Below are 20961 nucleotides of genomic sequence, written 5' to 3'. Positions count from 1 at the left end.
AAGGAACATAAGAAAAGTCACCTTCATATTATACAACCCCAGTAAAACGAATCGCGACCCCGAACGTGCGCTATAACGAGGTGATGGTAAAAACGAGCTCGTGGATAGCTGTTCGGTGACCAGTAGATCTATCCGAAAACAAAATATGCACAACAATTTGTTAGATGCATGTACGCATAACTACACACATTTATTTCCAGTAAATTGGTATTCAGCGCCACGCGAAGTGAACTCTGAACTTAGTCACGAGTGACCTCGCATTCGAGGAAGCTCGAAGGGACAGGACAGAGGGCAGATTGTTGGTGCAGCAGACAGCTCGCGTTTTCACTCGAAGAAAGCTGACATACAGATTTGAAAAATGGCAGAAGCAGATTCAGATAGAACTGTCGTCATCGCTATGGACGGAAGCAAACACTCCGACGAAGCATTTCAATGTAAGTAGCAACGTGCACTTTCGCGAGGGACTGTGACGATTTCAATTGTTATTGTTCGCCATGAAATATGCCTGGCTGACCCATTTTTCACCATCAACGCGGCGTCCATTGTGCGCTAGATAGATCTACACATATGAATCGTCGTGTTGAAAAGAAACTATCTTTGCAAATATCGATTTGCCAACGTAGACCACTGTTTTAATTATTGAAAATTGTGATTCGAAGTAGGTGTGCCGGTGCTGAGGTAAAATGTTCCCTATGAAATAACGTATTTGTCACGCATTCAGTCACTGATTTTCCGTGAGGTATTTCACCAGCTGATCACTGGTGATTGTATACCTTCAAGAAGCACCGCAATTTTTTTTATTTGTATGAGCATCCTAGGTACATAATATTAGATTTGGGAAATAAAGAATAGGTCTGCCTGGTCACAGCACATCCTATGCTTGTAAGCACTAGCTAAAATGAGGATCAGGAGGCCACAATGTGTAACATGCTGTGTTTATTTGTTGTTTAACACCGCACTCAGCAATGTTTCAGCTATATGTTGGCGGTCTGTCAATAATCAAGTCTGGACCAGACAATCAGGTGAATGACAATAGAATCGATCTACGCATCATCGAAGTCAGCGATCCTGACATCCCCATCCCGATCCCGATCCCATTAGTCATCTCTTACGACAAGTATAGTTGTCTTTTACAGCAAGCATGGGTCGCTGAAGAGCCATTCTAAGCCTGGTCTTCATGGGTCTAACATGCTGTTATCTTGTCTGGTTTGTTGCCAACTAGAAATCCTGTCCCTGACAGACATAGTCAGAAGCTGGTGTACAATACCTGGAATATATCTGGTATAAAACATTCACTCATTCCAGTCAATCATATGAAAACCACACAGTCCTGATTGACACAATCACAGGAAATTGAAGGTGTGATTGAAACAGTGAAATTGTATGCCTTTCTTACAATCAAATATCCCTCTCTTTATACTGAAAGAAAAAAAAGTTACGAATCTAGGGTCAGGATCATGAAATATATTTATATGTGAAACATCATTTTATGTGCTCAGCCTTGACTACAAAAAAATATTCCCGCAATTATTCATGCTCCCTAACTTTTAAAAAAAAAAATATTTACAAAAGGGACATTGATGTTTGTTTGGTTTTTGTTTAACACCGCACTCAACAATATTCCAGCTATATAACAGCAGTCTGTAAAATAATCGAGCCTGGACCAGACAATCCAGTGATTGACATCATGAGCATCGATCCACGCAATTGGGATCGATGACATGTATCAACCAATTCAGCAAGCCTGGCCATCCGATCCCGTTAGTCGCCTTTTACGACAAGCATAGTCGCCTTTTATGGCAAGTATATGGGTTGCTGAAGACCTATTTTATCCGGGTTCGATTCCCGACATGGGCACAATGTGTGAAGCCCATTTCTGGTGTCCCCCGCCGTGATATTGCTGGAATATTGCTAAAAGCGGCGTAAAACCATACTCACTCACTCACTCACTCACAATATTGTCCTTTGGGGGCAATTTGCTTCGACAGTAAATGTATATTTAGTGCATAAAAATGATAAGAAATGTAGCTTAGATGTAGAATCCATAGCTTGAAATATATTTTGTGTTCATTTGTAGTTTAAATATTTTGCAATAACAGTTGTTTTGAATTTACATTTGAAAAAAGCATGCACAACAAAGGTGAGAGTAGTGCACAACAAGAACAATAAAACATATACTTTATATTTTTGAATTGCCTGAAAAGGCACATGATCCTTTATCTCTTATCTCTTTGCTCTTTATTTTCAATGCCATGCTTTCATCAAAGCAAAATAAACATAAAACAAACAGGGTTGTGAGTATCCACTGGGACTGAAAAATATTGTCTTCATGTGCCCTTAGAATGATAATTTCCCTTCGATGTATTCAGAAAGAGATGAAAAATAATAATGATAATATTGAAATTAAGAATGTGAGATTAATTTTCAATTAGTCTCTTCCGTCTGAATGCATTCATAAAGCCCGAATTTAATGCATGCCACATCTAAATGATGTGCAGGATATTATATAGACTGGTCCCTATTAAGGGAAATATGATTAAATCAGATCCTCCTAAATACAGAAACAACAGCTACTTAGCCATAATTACTTTTCTCATTGTTCAATTGTTCAGTGTATTTCTAAAGTATGTTAAAATGCTTGTAAAAATTTCAGCATTGGCATAAGGAGAAAACAATGCATTAAGTTTGCTCCATAATTCTTTCTTCACACTTAAAAGAAACCAAACTAGCACTAACTGTTCTACAAAAATAATAAATCTGTGTAACTGAGAGGGATGTTTGATAGTTTGAATGTCATATGATTTCATTGTTCTGATCAAACCTTAAAAGGGTCAAAAAGGCTGACTTTAGGGGTTTTCATGAAGCGTTTTCTGATATTTGAACAGAAACAAGTCTTTGACCCAGGTTGGTTTTCAAAGCTAATTTAGATACAATCAGTACAAACATATATCATAAAAGTCATCTTATTTACAGAGTTGCTAATTCTTAGATTTTCATTTGAAGCTCAAAATATATATACTCTTATTTTACTTGCTTTAGCTATACTTTTGTAAGACTTACAAGTGTAAGAAAGAAAAAAGCCTAGCTGACAGCTATTTGAACATGTCTGATCATTTTCATTATAGCTAAAATGGATAGAATTATCATCAAACCGCCCGCACGTTATCAGAAATGAGCGGGCCACTGTAACTTGATAATGCCCTCATATTGCTTGACGACGGGCCATTATCAAGCCCGTTGTTCGGTGATGTCATAGGCTAGAGAAAATGACGTCACGTATTATAGTGACGTCATCTGGTTTGTTCTATGACGTGTCCATATTTGTAAAACGTGGTCAGTGACATTCGTGTTGATTGCCGTAAATGTTTCAAAACCGATGTTGTTGTTTCTTTTTATTTGATAACAAATTCCATCCATTTTAGCTATAATAACGGTAACGCTCTTTTTCAGGGCATTATCATTTGCAGAAGCCCTCGGTCTTTTCAACTGCCCTCCTTCGTCGGGCAGTTAATGGAAACCCTCAGGCTTCTACAAATGATAATGCCCTGAAAAATAGCGTTACCCTTATAATAACAATATTTCAACATTTTCCTGAAACTTTAAAATTTTACGTTTTTCAATGGTCCAAAAAGGGTCCTTACACTACTTCATCGTTTCTCCTGAATTAGTTGCATAATAACGAAAGATAATGCCTATTGAGCAGGTGGTAAATATATGAATATTATGAATATTGAATGAGAACAGTTTCTATTGTAAATTGTACTGTTATAACATCCCATGTAACTTGTCTTGACCCACATGTACATTGTCAGATCCTCGAAGATGTATTGTGTGGCCCCACTTCCTGGTCTGCTTGACTGACAGGGGTTGATGTCAGAGGAAGCTTGACAGATGTCATGTACATTAGCCTAGCAAGATTAATGGCATTTCAAGTTTATTTCATTACAAGATTATTCCACGACAAGTTTATTACATTTCAGGTACATTTCATTACATAGTTATTTCATTACAGTATGAGACCTTACACTAGTTACAGGTCTAAGGTAGAAAAACAAACGAAATGATAATTATTTGTTTGTCCTATTTGATTGGCATGGGTTGAAATTCTAAAACTCTGAAATGTATCAGGGTTTGACTGAATGTGAAATAGAGCTTCTTCCTTAAGGTGTCCCAGTCATCTAAAGCACTCCAGTTCGCTGGTAAGAGTTGCGTCCCTTGCATGCCAGAAATCTCTGATTGTTGGTTTGAATCCTGGTTTGCCCCGATTATTTTTCTATACCCTTGCTCATGGGTTTCACAAAAGGGGTAAACATTTGGATCACTTTGGGCTTTCCTCCAACATTAATCTGACACGCTTTGATAAAATTTGAATACTGTTCAAAGCGGCATTAAACCCAACCGACTCATCTCACTCACTCATATGTGCATGAAAGTTAAGGGTGGACTCAAATAAAATCAGTGGGAATCCCACTGGATGCATATAAGTTTGAATGTTGGAATGACTAAAACTTATTCAATTAAAGTATGTACGTAAGATCTGTCCAATATTTCTGATCTGGGGGTAGTTTGAAAGACTTGTGTACTCGACCAAGGGAGATAACTCAAATTTGGTCGACTTTCAATAAGTCAATAGAAACATGTCTTTATGTAACTTTCATTTTCAAGTATAATCAATTAAATCAAATAAAAGTGTCCATAGCTTTCCTTTTAGTTATTTTTCGAAAACAAATCGACATATTTACAACCATTTCATAAGGATATTTCCTGGTTTAAAAAAGTATTTAATGTCTTGTTTAAAAGGGATGTTTTACGAAACTATTAAACTGTCGCAAGCAGTAGACCTATTCATTCTAAATTAGCATTGTAACATTAATCATTATCAATTCAATATTTTCATAAGATATTTGTAACTGGACATCACTTTATTGAATATTAACATTGTGTTACTGTATTATATCTTCAAATGTAGGGAAAACGTCTTATAGAAGTCAACTATAAATTTACAAGCCTATTAAGCTTTCAATGTTTTGTTTTCAATTAAGAAAAAAAATACTGACTTGTGAATTTGTGATAACATTGAAAATGTTACTTTTAACTTATTATCTATATTTTGTCTTTTATTGACAATTTCCTTCGGCGCTGGCATCAAATGATCTTATTTATCAAATAAGGTATACCTAAGAAGCCAGCCCGCCAAAATCCAGCCAATCACCAATCGCAACATACATAACGTGTGCAATATTTTTTTCACCCTGAACATAGCGTGTGTTACATTGAGATGTAAACGATTTCTTTTCCCAAGTTGACAATTCTTATTGCAATGAAGCTTAAGCAAATCAGCATACAAATTTAAAAGGTATTTTATTTGAAACGTGATCACATTGGTGTTCTTAGTGAACTACGATGTCATTGTGACTCTTTCATTTTGTATATGATAGGATAATTGCCAATTTTATTCAACAGATTTATACGATTGCGAGTAACGAAGCACTAGCCGGGTCTTACCCCTCGGGTACTCGAGTCCTTATGTTTGGGCCCGTTGAATCCATAGTAGGGATTAAGGGCAATCCATGTTTGGACAGTCAATGTCAGATTTTCACTCAATCTCTGTTGTGAGTGAGTTGGGTTTAACGCCGCTTTTAACAGTTTCCAGTTATATCGCGGCGTGTCAGCTTAATGTGGGAGGAAAGCCCGAAGTGAGACATTTACCACTTCGGTGAAACCCACGAGCACGGGTATGGTGCTGACAAACCTAGAAACATAATTGGGGCGAACCGGAATTCGAACCCACAATCATAGGTTTCTGGCGTGCCCAAGGGATGCAACTCTGCACAGCGAATCGAGGTGCCTTACACGACTGGGCCACCCGTGCCCCTGATTCAAACAAGGAATCACCCATCTATAATAAGCATAAGGCATCACATATACATTGTATGACAGAGAGTTCCCACAACTCCAAATAAATAGACCAAGGTAAATCCCTGCTGCATCTGAACAGCAAAGCCTTAAGGACAATTTCATGAAGGCTTTTAATAGAAATGTTCTTCTTAGTTCTAAAGCACAGTCTGAGATAGATGTATGAAACTATGATTTTTTTTGTCATTTCAGGGTATATGAAGAATATTTACAGAAAGAAGGACCATGTGATCTTTGTGCATTGCCCAGAGTACCACACAATAATACAGTCACGTACGTATCATCTTTGACTTCTTTAAGCATGAACACATTGTATATTTAACATATCATTGTCTGTGACCTATTATTCTCCACACGTTTTATGTACCCTAGTCGCTGATACAGTGTAGTCAGTGTTTCACCGAAACTTAGGTGGTGGTGACACGTTTATGTATATTGTGGTTAAAGCAAATTATTATCTTTTTTTATACTGGTACTGATATGTGCACAGCTGGTGACACATGATTGAAGTCCCATTCATTCTTTGTGTATCTCTGTCCTTTCAATTTTAGCTCACCTGACTGAAAGTGAATAAGCTTTGTTTTGGCACATTGTTTGTCATCCATTTGTCTGTCAGTCATTATTATCTTTAGCATTTCCCACATCTCTTCTGAAACTACAAGGACCGCCTCTGTGGTATAGTGGTAGAGCGTATGCCCGGAGAGCGGAAGGTCCGGGGTTCGATCCCCGGCCACGTCATACCAAAAGACGTTAAAAGATGGTAATTGTTGTTACCCTGTCTGGCGCTCGGCATTAAGGGGCTAAAACAAGGACTGGTCAGAGTCAGTATACTGTGTCTGAGTGGGGTATTCATGTTAAACTTAGACATATCACCTCACCTTGTTTACGGTCATACATTCATGTGTACATGTTTGTGAGCGTTTATCATTTTCTTGTTAATTTTGACTTTGATTCAACCTTTTCAGCATAACATTTTGGTTGTTCGTATCACAAAAGTGAAAATATTGTCCAGGGCAATGACAATTTCAGGGTGGTGCTTAAAAGAAAATTAATGTCAGACCCCAAACTAGCCTGACACCAAATTATCTACATACTGGTACATTTGGGAGAAATGGCAAAAAGTAGGTTTTTGCATATAGTTGCTGTGGAAACCAAACATGAATTTGAAACAAATGGTTTGAACAAGTTTAAGTAGACCTTAATATCCTCTCTTGACTGAAGATACTGAAGTTTGGCATGCAGGGGCCTTCTTTCTGATCTTACCTTATTCAAAACAATATCATTTTTTTGTTAAGTTAAAATTTTGTTGTTTCTAAAAACTATTTAACATGTTTAAAAATCAAATTTCTCAAACAGTTTAAAAATCTTACCCTTCAGAACCACAGGGAACAGAAAGCTTAAACGTTGTGGTAATGACTTGTTGTAAACATTGTTGCAAAGTTGAAAAAAATAATCACAAGAGCCAATTTGTCATGATAGATGTTTGTACCTAATGACAGTTGAAGTATGTCATAAACTTATTTCTTCATAAGTCTTGTGAGCTACTGAGCCTAGTGGTTCTACTTTTAGCATAGATATAATAAAGATATGATGTCAGATGGAGATCAGAAAGTTCATTTCCCTCGTCACGTTATTCCAAAACATGACCTGGCACGCGGCTTTGGCCAGCTCCGAGTCAGTATACAGTGTCTGAATGGGATATCTGTGTTAAACTGTGCCATAGTATCTTGTCTAGCACTATAAAACTGCAGAAAGTTCGGACTAGCACAAGCAGCCACTCACATGTGCATGCACGTCACTTTTATATGAGTGAAATAATCTTGTGTCAAGTCTTTGCGGAGAAGGTGACTCTAATGGTCACAGGTACACTTGGTATGAGCAGATCCAGCATCATAATCCCCAGTGACTACATCATTCACCATGCACATATCCCTGTCTTTGTATGTCAGATAAAGTGATCCCATGACAAGTTTTATGATTATTTTTTTTATGCTACTATCCATGTTTGTTGTCATCTTCAGCGATGGTGATGGCGGATGTGACTGTACTGACTGACCTGTACAGGGACGAGGAGAGGAAGGTGAAGGAGTTCCTTGAAACCCTGGGGCAGAAGCTGAAGGATGCTGGGGTGAGTGCTGGGGAGATGGGAGGGGAATTAAAACACCCAAGTATGAGGGATAAGGTGAGTGAAGGGTACTGTGCAGGGGTAGTTGGTGGGGAGAGGTAGTGTGTGTGGGTGGGGAGAGGTAGTGTGTGGGGGTGGGTGATGAGAGGTAGTCTTGGGGGGTGGGTGGGGAGAGGTGGTGTTTGGGGGTGGGTGGGGAGAGGTGGTGTGTGGGGATGGGTGGTGTGTGGGGTTGGGTGGGGAGAGGTGGGGATGGGTGGTGTGTGGGGGTGAATGGGGAGAGGTAGTGTGTGGGGGTGAGTGGGGAGAGGTAGTCTGTGGGGGTGAGTGTGGAGAGGTGTGTGGGGATGAGTGGTGTGTGGGGGTGGGTGGGGAGAGGTCATGTGTTGGGGTGGGTGGTGTGTGGGGGTGGGTGGGAAGGGGAATTAAGACACTGAGGGATAAGGTGAGGGAAGGGTAGTGGGTGGGGCTTGGTGGGGAGGAGGATTAAGAAACTGAAAGATGAGGGATAAGGTTAGGAAAGGATAGTGGAAGGGGAGGAGTGGGGAATAATAAGGTTCCCCCAGATATCCTAGGAAAAAAACTTAAAGAGGAATTAGGATAAACCCTGCAAAGAAACTGAAGGATGATTTAGAGATAAGGTTAGGGATGTGGATGGGTTGGAAAGGAATATGTGCCCCTCGGGATGAAACTTGTGGTGACCTTGTTTTCAGGGAAACTTAATGATAACAGAAACTGGGGGTTAGTGTAGATTAATTACTGGCATTGGGCGGTCATGAAACCATTTTGTTAGACACCCTATCTCAGAGTTTTTGCCTGGGGAGCATCCTGTGTTCGTACTACTGGGGACATACAGTGTGTGTTAAAGCTGAAAGGATGCTGGGGTGAGAACTGTTAGGGAGGGGTGGGGGGACACCAGAAATGGGCTTCACACATTGTACCCCCCATGCGGGGAATCCAACCACAACCACAACCACAACCAAAACCCCGTTGAAACTGTTAGGATGCTGGGATGACAACTGTAAGAGAGGGGTTGTGTGTGTGTGTGTGGGGGTGGTGGTGAGGAGGGGGGTAGGGGGAGGAGTGCCCCTTGGGAAGACACTGAATACTGGTGTGAAATCAGGTTAGGGAGGGGAAAGGGAGTTGGGATGGGATGGGATGGGATTTAGTATCGGGATTACAAACTTTTTCAACTACAGATACAAAACCGTATATTTATCTATATGACTATGAGCCTTTTTTTTAAAGAAAAACACATTATTACAATGTAATTTTTGTCGTAGGCAGTTTCTTTTTTTTTTCAACAGTCTGAAGCTGTTTTACGGACAATATGTTTGTTTTTCGATACAATACCAGACCCCTGAGAATATCAAGTGGTTGGTCACTAAGTCCTAAACTATTTTCCTAATATTAGATATTGGGCTGACTGCCGGGGACATGGATTGATGTTCTTTAGTGGGAAATAGAAAATACTTGTTTTGTTCATAGTCTTTTATGAATCTGATCTCATCTTTCATATCCAACCATCGTTGTATCACCACAACTCCACCTCCACATATGAATAAATTGACATTATAGAGAAGAGTAGTAAATATTGCCGTTAACTTTCAGATCGGCGGTAGAATTAAGAGTGTCGGAGGCAGCCCTGGGGAGGTCGTGTGTCAAGTCGCGGATGAGGAGAAGGCGAGTCTCATCGTGACAGGTACACGCGGTATGGGGCAGATCAGACGTACATTTGTGGGCAGCGTCAGTGACTACATCATTCACCATGCACATGTACCTGTCGTTGTATGTCGGCTGAAGGGTGCCCATGACAAACATGACCATTAACAGCTCCACTGCCTAGTTGAAGCCTCCAGTAGAGACTGACGTTATCAGTTGCTACCGTACATGGACTCAGTTATCAAGCACATTATGGCCTTAAAGCAAACTCCATGCTGTTTTGTGTTACCCTGATAGTGGTCAACTGGAGAAAGTGATTCTTCATATTAATTGGTTGTGCTAGATAAATAATCATGGAGCTGTAAAAATTATTGAACATATGTGCCTTATTCTTCCAAATAGCATTATAAGTTTATGCCATCCTTTAGTTAACATTCAGTTTACATACATTTGCTAAGAGTTGAATATTTGAACCTTTTGTGATTCATTTGAGACCACACAAACACAATTCTAGGCTTAAGTCGGTGTTGTTCACATGACAGTGTTGAATGTCTCGAGATATTTCTCCAAATTAGGGCATAATGTCATAAACAAATGCCTGTCAAACCTTTTACCTTTAATCACTTTTCAGAAGTGTTAAGGACAAGACGTAATGACTTGTTAACTTCACATCAATTGTGTTCATGTACATCTCTATTATTCAGCAGGTAATACTAAATCAGAGATACAGTATTATCAGCATAGACGGTATAACATTTTGTTTAATAACTTGACTTGAAAACATTCCTGGACATGACCAAATAATTTGATGAATGCAATTTTCACATATTAATCAGAATTTTCTTCTAGTTTAGTTCAATTTTATTTGTCAACTCTATGCTCGTACTTACTTCCTGTCTCAACAGGTTGCTCAACGTAAAATCAAAAAGATCTCGTATTCAAGTATTAAGGTTTTTGGTGTCCTTTTATTATTACTCATATAATCAAGTCATTTACTCTCAATTACTCCATTTGAACTTACATAACAGAAGTGGATGTGCCTGGTTTGTTTATTTGTTGTTTAACGCCGCACTCAGCAATATTCAAGCTATATGACAGCGGTCTATATTTAATCGAGTCTGGACCAGACAATCGAGTGTTTGACAACATGAACATCGTTCCACACAATTGGGATCGATAACATGCTTCAATCAAGTCAGCGAGTCTGACCAACCGATCCCGTTAGTCGCCTCTTACGACAAGCATAGTTGCCTATTACAGCTGTGCATGGTACGTAGATGCATAAATATTTTAGTCCACTAGACAAATGCTAGTGAAATGTGACTCAGACTAGCTATTCTGTAATTGTGTTTTCAAGGTGGGTAGCAAATCAAGAGAGATATTTGCCAGTATGTGTCTTGTAGCACCAGCCCTTTAGTATTTACTTGGATAATCATGCACCTTGTTAATATTACAAATGAGGACCAAAACAATTTGTTCATCAGAAGATAAACTTGTTATATTAGGAAAAGGTTTTGTTTGTACTGCCAGACCAATACTGTTGACCAGACAAATCAACAAATGAATAACAACTTGTGGACTTTTTATTGGAAATGTTTGTGAAATGTTATATTCTGATAAACAGGTTATTGATTTTCAGTTAACATGTTTAAGTGCCAGTTCAATTGGGACAGCTGTTCATTTTAATGAATATCAATTATCAAAATTGTTATTGTATGCGGTGGCCTATGATAATCAGAAGTCATTGATTAAACTGTTTGCAGGAACAGATACATTGTTGTGTTTTATGTACATACACGTATCTTCTGAACATGTCAATATCATATTCTATATACGTTCTACATATCTATATGGCTAAAGACTGCCTCCATAGTCGAGTGGATAGAGCATCTGGTTTGAGCGCTGAACGTCGGTGGTTCCACAAGATGTTACAAGATGTTACAAGATGGTACTTGTTGTTACCCTGCCTGGCAAATGGTATGATGGGGTACTTGTCGGCTCAGAATCAGTTTACTGTGTTGTGAGTGGGGTATTCATGTTGAACTGTGGCATACACAACATTATTTGTTTATTTGTTGTTTATTTGTTGTTTAATGCCTCACTCAGCAATATTAAACCCCACTGACCTCACCTACATGGCCACAACTAACTTTTTGTTCCAACACAATTCAGTATTGCTCTCATCACAATACATTTAAATGAAATACTAGCAGCTATCTGTAATATGTAAGTGTGAAATAGTTGAATATCCAGTTTTATTTACCTCACGACCATTGCAGAAGACCTGTACAAGTAAGAGTTTCATACATACACTGACCTCTATAAAAGTAAAGATGAATGTCCTGGCATGTGATAGGCCGCCTTTCAAGTCCAATACCACTATATAGCTATGAAATAACCTTACAAACAGCTTTTGATCACATTAGCTTTTTTTAAGAACAATCACAAAGCTGGGTATATAATTCTTTTCAGGCAAGTTCTCTAGATTTTGGCTGACTTCTTTGGCAGGCCAAGGTCACAGTGCATAAAGGCAATTAAGTATTTGTCATTAAAATCAGATATTTTATTCAATATGATAGATACCTGCCTGAAAGTCGCACACACACACACACCATAACAAGATTTTTGTTTGTTCAATCAGCCAATCAATGTCAAGTCTTGTAAATACAGACCAGCATTTCTAATTTATCTCTCTTGAAAATAAACTTATGTAGTCATTTCTGAGGGTAAATTATGATGGAGCATTGTGTATTTTTCATTCAACCTGTCATTTCTGAGGGTAAATTATGATGGAGCATTGTGTATTTTTCATTCAACCTGTCATTTCTGAGGGTAAATTATTCGTGCATTGTGTATTTTTCATTCAACCTGTCATTTCTGAGAGTAAATTATGATGGAGCATTGTGTATTTTTCATTCAACCTGTCATTTCTGAGGGTAAATTATGATGGAGCATTGTGTATTTTTCATTCAACCTGTCATTTCTGAGGGTAAATTATGATGGAGCATTGTGTATTTTTCATTCAACCTGTCATTTCTGAGGGTAAATTATGATGGAGCATTGTGTATTTTTCATTCAACCTGTCATTTCTGAGGGTAAATTATGATGGAGCATTGTGTATTTTTCATTCAACCTGTCATTTCTGAGGGTAAATTATGATGGAGCATTGTGTATTTTTCATTCAACCTGTCATTTCTGAGGGTAAATTATGATGGAGCATTGTGTATTTTTCACTCAACCTGTCATTTCTGAGGGTAAATTATGATGGAGCAATGTGTATTTTTCATTCAACCTGTCATTTCTGAGGGTAAATTATGATGGAGCATTGTGTATTTTTCACTCAACCTGTCATTTCTGAGGGTCAGGGCCCCTACACCTAAAAAGGAGTACCACCGAAGGAATATTATGTTCTCTGTGTTATGGTTTGTTTTATTTACCACGGAAATATGGTAAAGAAATTAATGGAGACAATTGTTTTAGAAAGTGAAAGTTTTATTATCTGAAGTGCAGCTTCACCAGTACAATTCCTGGTCAAGTATCTCAGCCTGTGTTTAAATAAGCTCTTCTGGTAATTGAGGTTATACAAAATTAACAACTGGCCCCACTGCACGCTACCTGGCAATTTAGGTCATTATTGATTCAACGCACCATCAGGAATATATTGCAGATGCCCAACCACCACTCACACAAACACACACTCCCAATAGAGCATTATCTCAATATCCTAATTCTCAAATAGCCTAATGTCTGTTATATGTTTTGCCTGGTGAATGACTGGTTTACAACATTGGACATGCTAGGTCTTTTTCTTTCATCGTCATATATCGCAGTGAAGAAGAATGTCACTTCAACAACTTTGTGTGGCGGTTGGGTAGCCTAGTGGATGAAGCGTTCGCTCGTCACGCCGAAGACCCGGGTTCGATTCCCGACATGGGTACAATGTCTGAAGCCCATTTCTGGTGTCCCCACCGCCGTGATATTGCTGGAATATTGCTAAAAGCGGCGTATAACCAAACTCACTCACTCACTCAACAACTTTGTGAGCCATGGATAATATATATAAGCATGACATCATACATGCACTCATCTAGCTTGTAGATCACTGTGTGATCAAGGCTATGTTTATTGTTAAAAAAGAACAAGCTTCACCCTGTCTACTCCCCAGAAAGAGACCTGTGAAGATCCGGGGTAAAATAGGTCTTCAGCAACAGATGCTTGCCGTAAAAGGCGACTATGCTTGTCGTAAAAGGCGACTAACACGGTCTGGTGGTCAGGCTTGCTGACTTGATTGATACATGTCATTGGTTCCAATTGCGTGGATCGATGCTCATGCCATTAATCACTGGATTGTCTGGTCCAGACTCGATTATTTACAGACTGCCGTCATATACCTGGAATATTGCTGAGTGCAGCGTTAAACAAACCAACCAACCAACCCCAGGTAGAATAACAGACAATCAAGTGATTGACATCATGAGCGTCAATCCACATAATTGGGATCGATGACATGCATCAACCAAGTCAGCGAGCCTGACCAGTCCATACCCTCAGTAGCCTGTTAGAAGCAAAGTCACCTGTTGTAGCAAGCATGGGTTGCTTATATATTGATTAGAAATGAAATGGTATGAACATTGATTTTGAGTTTTGATAGTTAGGATATTTCCACCATCCCATTCTCACCTGATCATGCATTTAGGAATATTTTGATAAACTTGAACTTATATGAATTTCAACAACAGGTAACAGACGCATCTGCATCTAGGACAAAATATACACCAAGATGTTATTTATGTTTACATTGAAGAGAGATAAAGATGCAAGCCAAGAAATTCAGACAATTTCTCTTCTGTACATATCCAGCTAAAGCGTTGATTTGATTACATGGCATTCCATAATTACATTGAAAATAACAGCCTATAGCAGAGTCAGTAAGTACATTAGACATAATAAAGCTATGGAATACGATTATGCCGATATGACTATCTTATTGACTTTATCGATTTGATGGGACCTCTCCTTGGTAATAGCAAGCCATGCATGTCTTGCCCATATAAAGAAACACTTGCGTCAGTTGATCCTATTGCCCTGTTACCATGGTTACAATATTTACCTTACGGAGGATTCTTAACCCAAATTGGAAAGCGTCAACACAACTCTTGTAGTTTATCGGCCATGTTCCACACACCTCACAATCGGAAGTTAGGTGTCTCAACAACGTATAAAAGAGTGAAACATCAAAGCCGTCGACCAAAGGGAAAATACTATCGACATACCAATCAGCTCCCATCATCTGTCACAGTGGTATTTACTAATGCCCAAATCAATCTTCTATGCATCACCAAGGAGACTGATGTAACGGAACCCGACAAGATCCTGGTGCTAAACCAACGAGCGTGACCTGACCTGTGCCTGAATAAAACTGAATAGTCTTGTTTGTTTTTGCAGACAACTTGAACGCGCAGATCTTTCTAAATCACTCAGGAAGAAGAACGCAGAATTAACGATATTTTGATAGTCGGAAAACGTTTTCAGCGTCCAGGCCTAAGGACACTCGATGAACGTGTCAAAAGATTTCTACCGGGACTATATGGTTATATCCTCTTAGACGGCATATCGACTTTATGGAGTCCAATTTCTTCGATGTTCCATTGTCTCCGCACTGACTTCTGTGACAGGCAGACCTAGATTGTAGTCACATCATTTTCAATAAGTCTGTCAAGAGATTTTCCGGATTTGTTTATTTATTCGTTATTTACCGCCACACTCAGCAATATTCCAGCTATATGACGGCGGTCGGTAAATAATCGAGTCTGGACCAGACATCATGAGAATCGATCAGCGCAATTGGGATACGAAGACATGCATAACCAAGTCAGCGAGCCTGACCACCCGATCCCGTTAGTCGACTCTTACGACAAGCACAGTCGCATTTTATGGGAAGCATGGGTTGCTGTAAACCTATTCTACCCCGGATCTTCACTGGTATTTTTACCGACACGTGACACAACAACTGCCTTTCTAGGGTAACTGGGGTATCGTTGGTTGTGGACAGCACCCGCAACTCATTCTTACACTTCACCATGAATGCGGAAGGTTATACTTTCCCCGTTACTCGGAACATTCTGACCAGCAAAATACACCCCTATATCTACTGACCACATTCTTCACAGGGAAAGTCCAGCATAACGTGGCTTTCTCAGACTGGAGCCCGCGTGACCACGGACAGTTGCAATGTGTAACCCATGTCCAGGCACCTTGGTCGTCTATAGGTATACTAAGATATAAGGATAAACATTTATTATGAGCGAGTTGGTGAGTTGGATTTAACGCCGCATTGAACAGTTTTCCAGTTATATCACGGCGTGTCAGCTTATTGTGGGAGGAAATCCCGAAGTGATGGAGGTCTTAGATGTTTACCATTTGGTGAAACCCACGAGCACGGGTATGGTGCTGACAAACCTAGAAACATAATCGGGGCGAACCCACGATCATAGGTTTCTGGCGCGCCCAAAGGACGCAACTCTTCACAGCGAATTGCTACGCTTTAGACGACTTAATTATTATGAAACCAAATAAGGCAGGTGTTTCAGTTGGTGCGTAGACTCAACCTCTGTGTCCTTAATTGTACCTAACGATGTTGTCATGCATACACTGAAGTTGACTGAAGTTTTGGCTTTGTTCAAACATACATAAGCCAGAACAAACGTGTTCATAGTCCTGAAGAAATGCATGTAGTTATAGTGAATTTTTGTCATGAAACAATATATCACGTGACTAACCACGGGTCTGGGTATTACTGTGGGTACCTGGGTCCTACTCAGTACCCACCCGACTCGAGTACCCGAGTTACCCGCCCAAGCTCTTGTATCCATGTTTATCTGCGACATGGTACCTCAGTATTTGGCACTATAAACTGGCATAAGTCCGGACTGGTAAAGGAGGTCACACACACGCTCTACGAGTATAATCATCTTGAACACAACGTGGAACTTCATGTCACTACACCTCACCGTGCCATGACATTGCAATAGTTTAACATTGCTTATACTTTAATTTGTATTGCGACAAATTCCATTCACAATTGATGCTCATAGCGTTACAGAGTTGATAAAAAAACACAATTGATGTATGGCCGTCATATTTCTGGCACAGATGTGTTTTCAGTCCAATATTGAATGAAGCATGGAAGGGTCGATGATAGGCTCAGTTCTAGTGACAGTTGGTTCGATAGTGCAGCTGCCCCAAACTTGTAAGATATCTGACCAAACGATTTCAGTCTGGTTGCATGAATTTTAAGCAAAATTTGGTGCAGTGATTTTAAGCAGAATTTGATATTATTTAAAGACCCGGTCATGATACAGTCAGAATCGCAGAATGGAGATTTCTTGTGATTATGGAAACATTTTTTCGCTTAACTTAAATCACATAATAACGAAAATGCGGTGAAGTAGCCTAGATGTATGAGATCTTCACGCCAAAACCGAAGTTCGATTGCCCAGGTGTGTACTATCTGAGAAAACCCAACCTTGGTGTCTCCTGTCGTCATATAGTATTAGAAAGAGCGAGGTGGGATGAAGGACCCTTTGGGGCCTACAGGGTCAGTAAAATTTAACAACAGAGCAAAACTTTTAGAAATCGTTTCGAAAGTTATTAGATGTGTTCATGCACGAGAACTAGACTTTGTCACCCGTGAAGATCCGGGGTAGAATAGGTCTTCAGAAACCCATAGCTCGCTGACTTGGTTGATGCATGTCACCGTATCCCAGTTGCGTGGATCGATGTTCATGATATCAATCACTGGATTGTCTGGTCCAGGCTCGATTATTTACAGACCGCCGTCATATAGCTGTAATATTGCCGAGTGCGGCGTTAAACAACAAACAAACAAAAACTAGACTTCTTCATTTCAACAACTGTATCGCGATGAGATGGGACTTATGACAATACTAAATGCATAAATAAGGATATAAACTGACATATAAAGGTTGATTTTAAATGTTTTCAGGGGGCGTTTTCAAATATTTGAACATGTGCAAGTCTTTGACCCATGCTGAATTCCGTAAATGTAGATACAAACAATACAATATATGATGAAATAGATCATGTCGTATCACGGATTCAAACTTAGATTCTTATCTAACGTTCGGAAGGACTGCCTTTGACGTGTGCACAACAAATTGTCAATAAACCACTTTCCAAAACTGTCCCGAGAAACGGGTCAGATTTCCATTCCCTTTCAAAATGATATCTGATGTGGAATGAAAAACTACCCAAATAACTGGTATAGGACGCATCATTTTGTGTCCGGTCAATTCCCGTACCAATATTGAACATTACATTAACCTGTGTATTGTCTCTTAAATTTAATATAAGCGTCATATTTGCCAGGATAAAATCTGGCATAATTCCCAAACTCCTGATTACAATTTACAAAAAATGTTGGTTTCGATAATGAATTAAAATATATTGAATACACCTGCACATATGCACTGAAACATTTGTTGTAATATGTGTGCTTTGTTAATGCAGAATTATTCAGTCAATTTAGTAAATTCACTCTGAATAGCACTGTCATAAATTAAAAACCCAAACCATAGAATGTTTACATTATACCTTATCTAAATACGTTTTCCAGGGCTACTGTCAAACTATTCCCAATCGGAAATTTTGTACCCATCCCTTGACACCAACAGCGGGTACCCGGGTAGGGTCGGGCAATTGGGGTGTGGGTACCCGGGTAGTAAATTTAGACTCGCCCCAGCCCTAATGGATACCCCACTCAAACACACTGCACTGACAATGAGCCGATCAGTCCTTGTTTTCTCTATCCACTAACTCCCAGTTATATAGAGCGTGATGATTCGAAACCCCATAAAATTTTATTATTTTAATCAAAACTTCAGACTCCTGTGATGGAACTCGACATGATACAATTTGGGAAGCTGTGACAACGTTTAATATGAAACTGCTAGGCTAAAGAAAGTATACAGCCATGTCTTACAGTGGCAACAAAATGAAACAAACACGGTTATTCGATGGTGATGTATTTGATACGTGTATTAAACCAATGTTTATCTCACAATAGGTAAGCCAAGAACCTTTTTCAAAACGTTTTGTTTGTTTTGGTCAAATCCAATTTTCAAGTGTATACTTTTTTTTGCACAGCAGTTTATATGGTCATAAACAGATTGCATAAATATTATATCCCGCGCTTTCCTAAACGTTAATTTCAAATTTAACGTTTCCCTCAAAAACACAGCAGGGCAAAATGTCACTTCTTGGTGGATCGCATTCTTGCTTCACAATGAACGTAACGAACTTAACTTTGAAAAAGTACGTTTATGGTAGCGCTTAAATATAGTAGAAACAGCAACAATAAGTGTATTGACTTTTGACGTATCGGTTTGAAATGTATTCTTACCAGTTTGTTGGCATTAATTTGACCTGCATCGAGGCTGTTGCTGAATACTCGTCACGTCTGCTTCCAATCATGGAGTCTGGAATTAACGCGCACTAAGAACTCGTGCAACGGAAGTGAGACCCGATTGGTTAAACCCGTTGTCATGACGCCACGTGACCGTGGTGGCGAACACCTGCGTGAAATATACAACGCTTCAGACCTGATTTGACATGTTTATGTAAGTCCAAAACGACGACGCAGCTTCAAAGGGGAAAATGCGCCACGACCTTGCGCCTATTTAGGGACTAATGAGTGAGTGAATGAGTTGAGTTTAACGCCGCTGTGAACAGTTTTTCAGTTATAATGTTGTTTACGAATTGTTGTTGGTTGGTTTGTTGTTTAACGCCGCACTCAGCAATATTCCAGCTATATGACGGCGGTCTGTAAATAATCGAGTCTGGACCAATCAATCCAGTGATTAATGTCATGAGCATCGATCCACGAAATTGGTGAGTGAGTGTGTTAATGCTTTACGTCACATCGGCAATATTTCAGCCATATCGTGACGATCCACGCAATTGGGATACGATGACATGCATCAACCAAATCAGAATCAGAATCAGAATCAGTTTATTCTCAGAAACCACAAAAGGTGGTACAAGAGCATATTACAATAAATAATTATGCATATGTACAAAAAGCAGACAAGATGGCAATTAATAACAACATGTGATTACCTAGCATTTTTAATACTAATGGACATTTTTACAATGAATCTCGATAATTTTTTTAGATCCTGTGTGTTTGTTGTTGATAAGAGTTTTACAAATTTTATAATATTTTTGCCAATCAGTATAATATGGTGAGAGAAATGTTCGCCTCTCTCTAACCAAATCAGCGAGCCTGACCACCCGATCCCGTTAGTCGCCTTTTACGACAAGCATAGTCACCTCTTACGGCAAGCATGGGTTGCTGAAGACCTATTCTACGAATTGGAGCAATCAGACAACTCTGGGGTAGGATGAATATATCACATAACCAGTGGTATAAACAAGGCTGTATTGTGGGCGGTCGGGTTGCCTAGCCTAGTGGTTAAAGCGTTCGCTCGTCACGCTGAAGACCCGGGTTCGATTCCCGACATGGGTACAATGTGTGAAGCCTATTTCTGGTGTCCCCCGCCGTGATATTGCTGGAATATTGCTAAAAGCGGCGTAAAACAATGCTCACTCAGTACTTTATTGTGTAGTAATACAGTCAGATAACATAATTACATACATGTATTTCGGTAACATCATACAAAATATACATTATACAATGCTGATATAAAAGTACATGTGAAACACATTGAGACGAATCACCGGAAAAAAATATAGCCCCATTTGCCAAACACACCAACAAGTTCAGACATTTTATCGACTAAACATATGACATGGAATTTAATGGGTGTTAATTGTCAGATTTTACTGCTGTGGGTGCAATTATTTCTTCAGTTGGCACATGCTGACAGCATAATATGTCCACTATATGTTTTCAATCTTAAGATATATTTTCCCCTCAACATCTGTCATATAACATATTACTAAACAACACAATAATTGGTAGATTTTTCTGCTGCTGGTGCAAATCTTTCCGGAGTAAGCATATGCCAATAACATAATACGTTAAATTTTAAGAAATAGTTGCGGCCGGGTAGCCAAGTGGTTAAAGCGTTCGCTCGCCACGCCGAAGACCCTGGTTCGATTCCCTACATGGGTACAAGGTGTGAAGCTCATTCTGATGTCCCCCGCTGGAATGGCTAGAATAATGCTAAAATCGGCGTAAAAACATACTCACTCACTCACTCACTCACTCACTCACT

The 20961-nt window shown here is 39.3% G+C and overlaps 1 protein-coding gene across 1 annotated transcript; it reads left to right on the top strand.

Annotated features, from left to right (window-relative positions):
• The first annotated feature begins 221 nt into the window (after positions 1-221).
• LOC139445734 (universal stress protein in QAH/OAS sulfhydrylase 3'region-like) lies at positions 222-11487 on the top strand. The gene is made up of 4 exons (XM_071226939.1): positions 222-434; positions 6109-6189; positions 7938-8044; positions 9653-11487. Exons 1-4 carry the CDS (start codon positions 359-361, stop codon positions 9869-9871), a joined length of 483 nt encoding a protein of 160 aa, XP_071083040.1. The 5' UTR covers positions 222-358; the 3' UTR covers positions 9872-11487.
• The last annotated feature ends 9474 nt before the right edge of the window (positions 11488-20961 follow it).

Source organism: Haliotis cracherodii, unplaced genomic scaffold (assembly GCF_022045235.1).
Source record: "Haliotis cracherodii isolate W230 unplaced genomic scaffold, xgHalCrac1.p SCAF_6, whole genome shotgun sequence".
In the NCBI taxonomy this organism is placed as follows: Eukaryota; Metazoa; Mollusca; class Gastropoda; order Lepetellida; family Haliotidae; genus Haliotis; species Haliotis cracherodii.
Note: the sequence above shows the minus strand (reverse complement) of the source record. Positions and strands in the feature narration are given on the sequence as shown.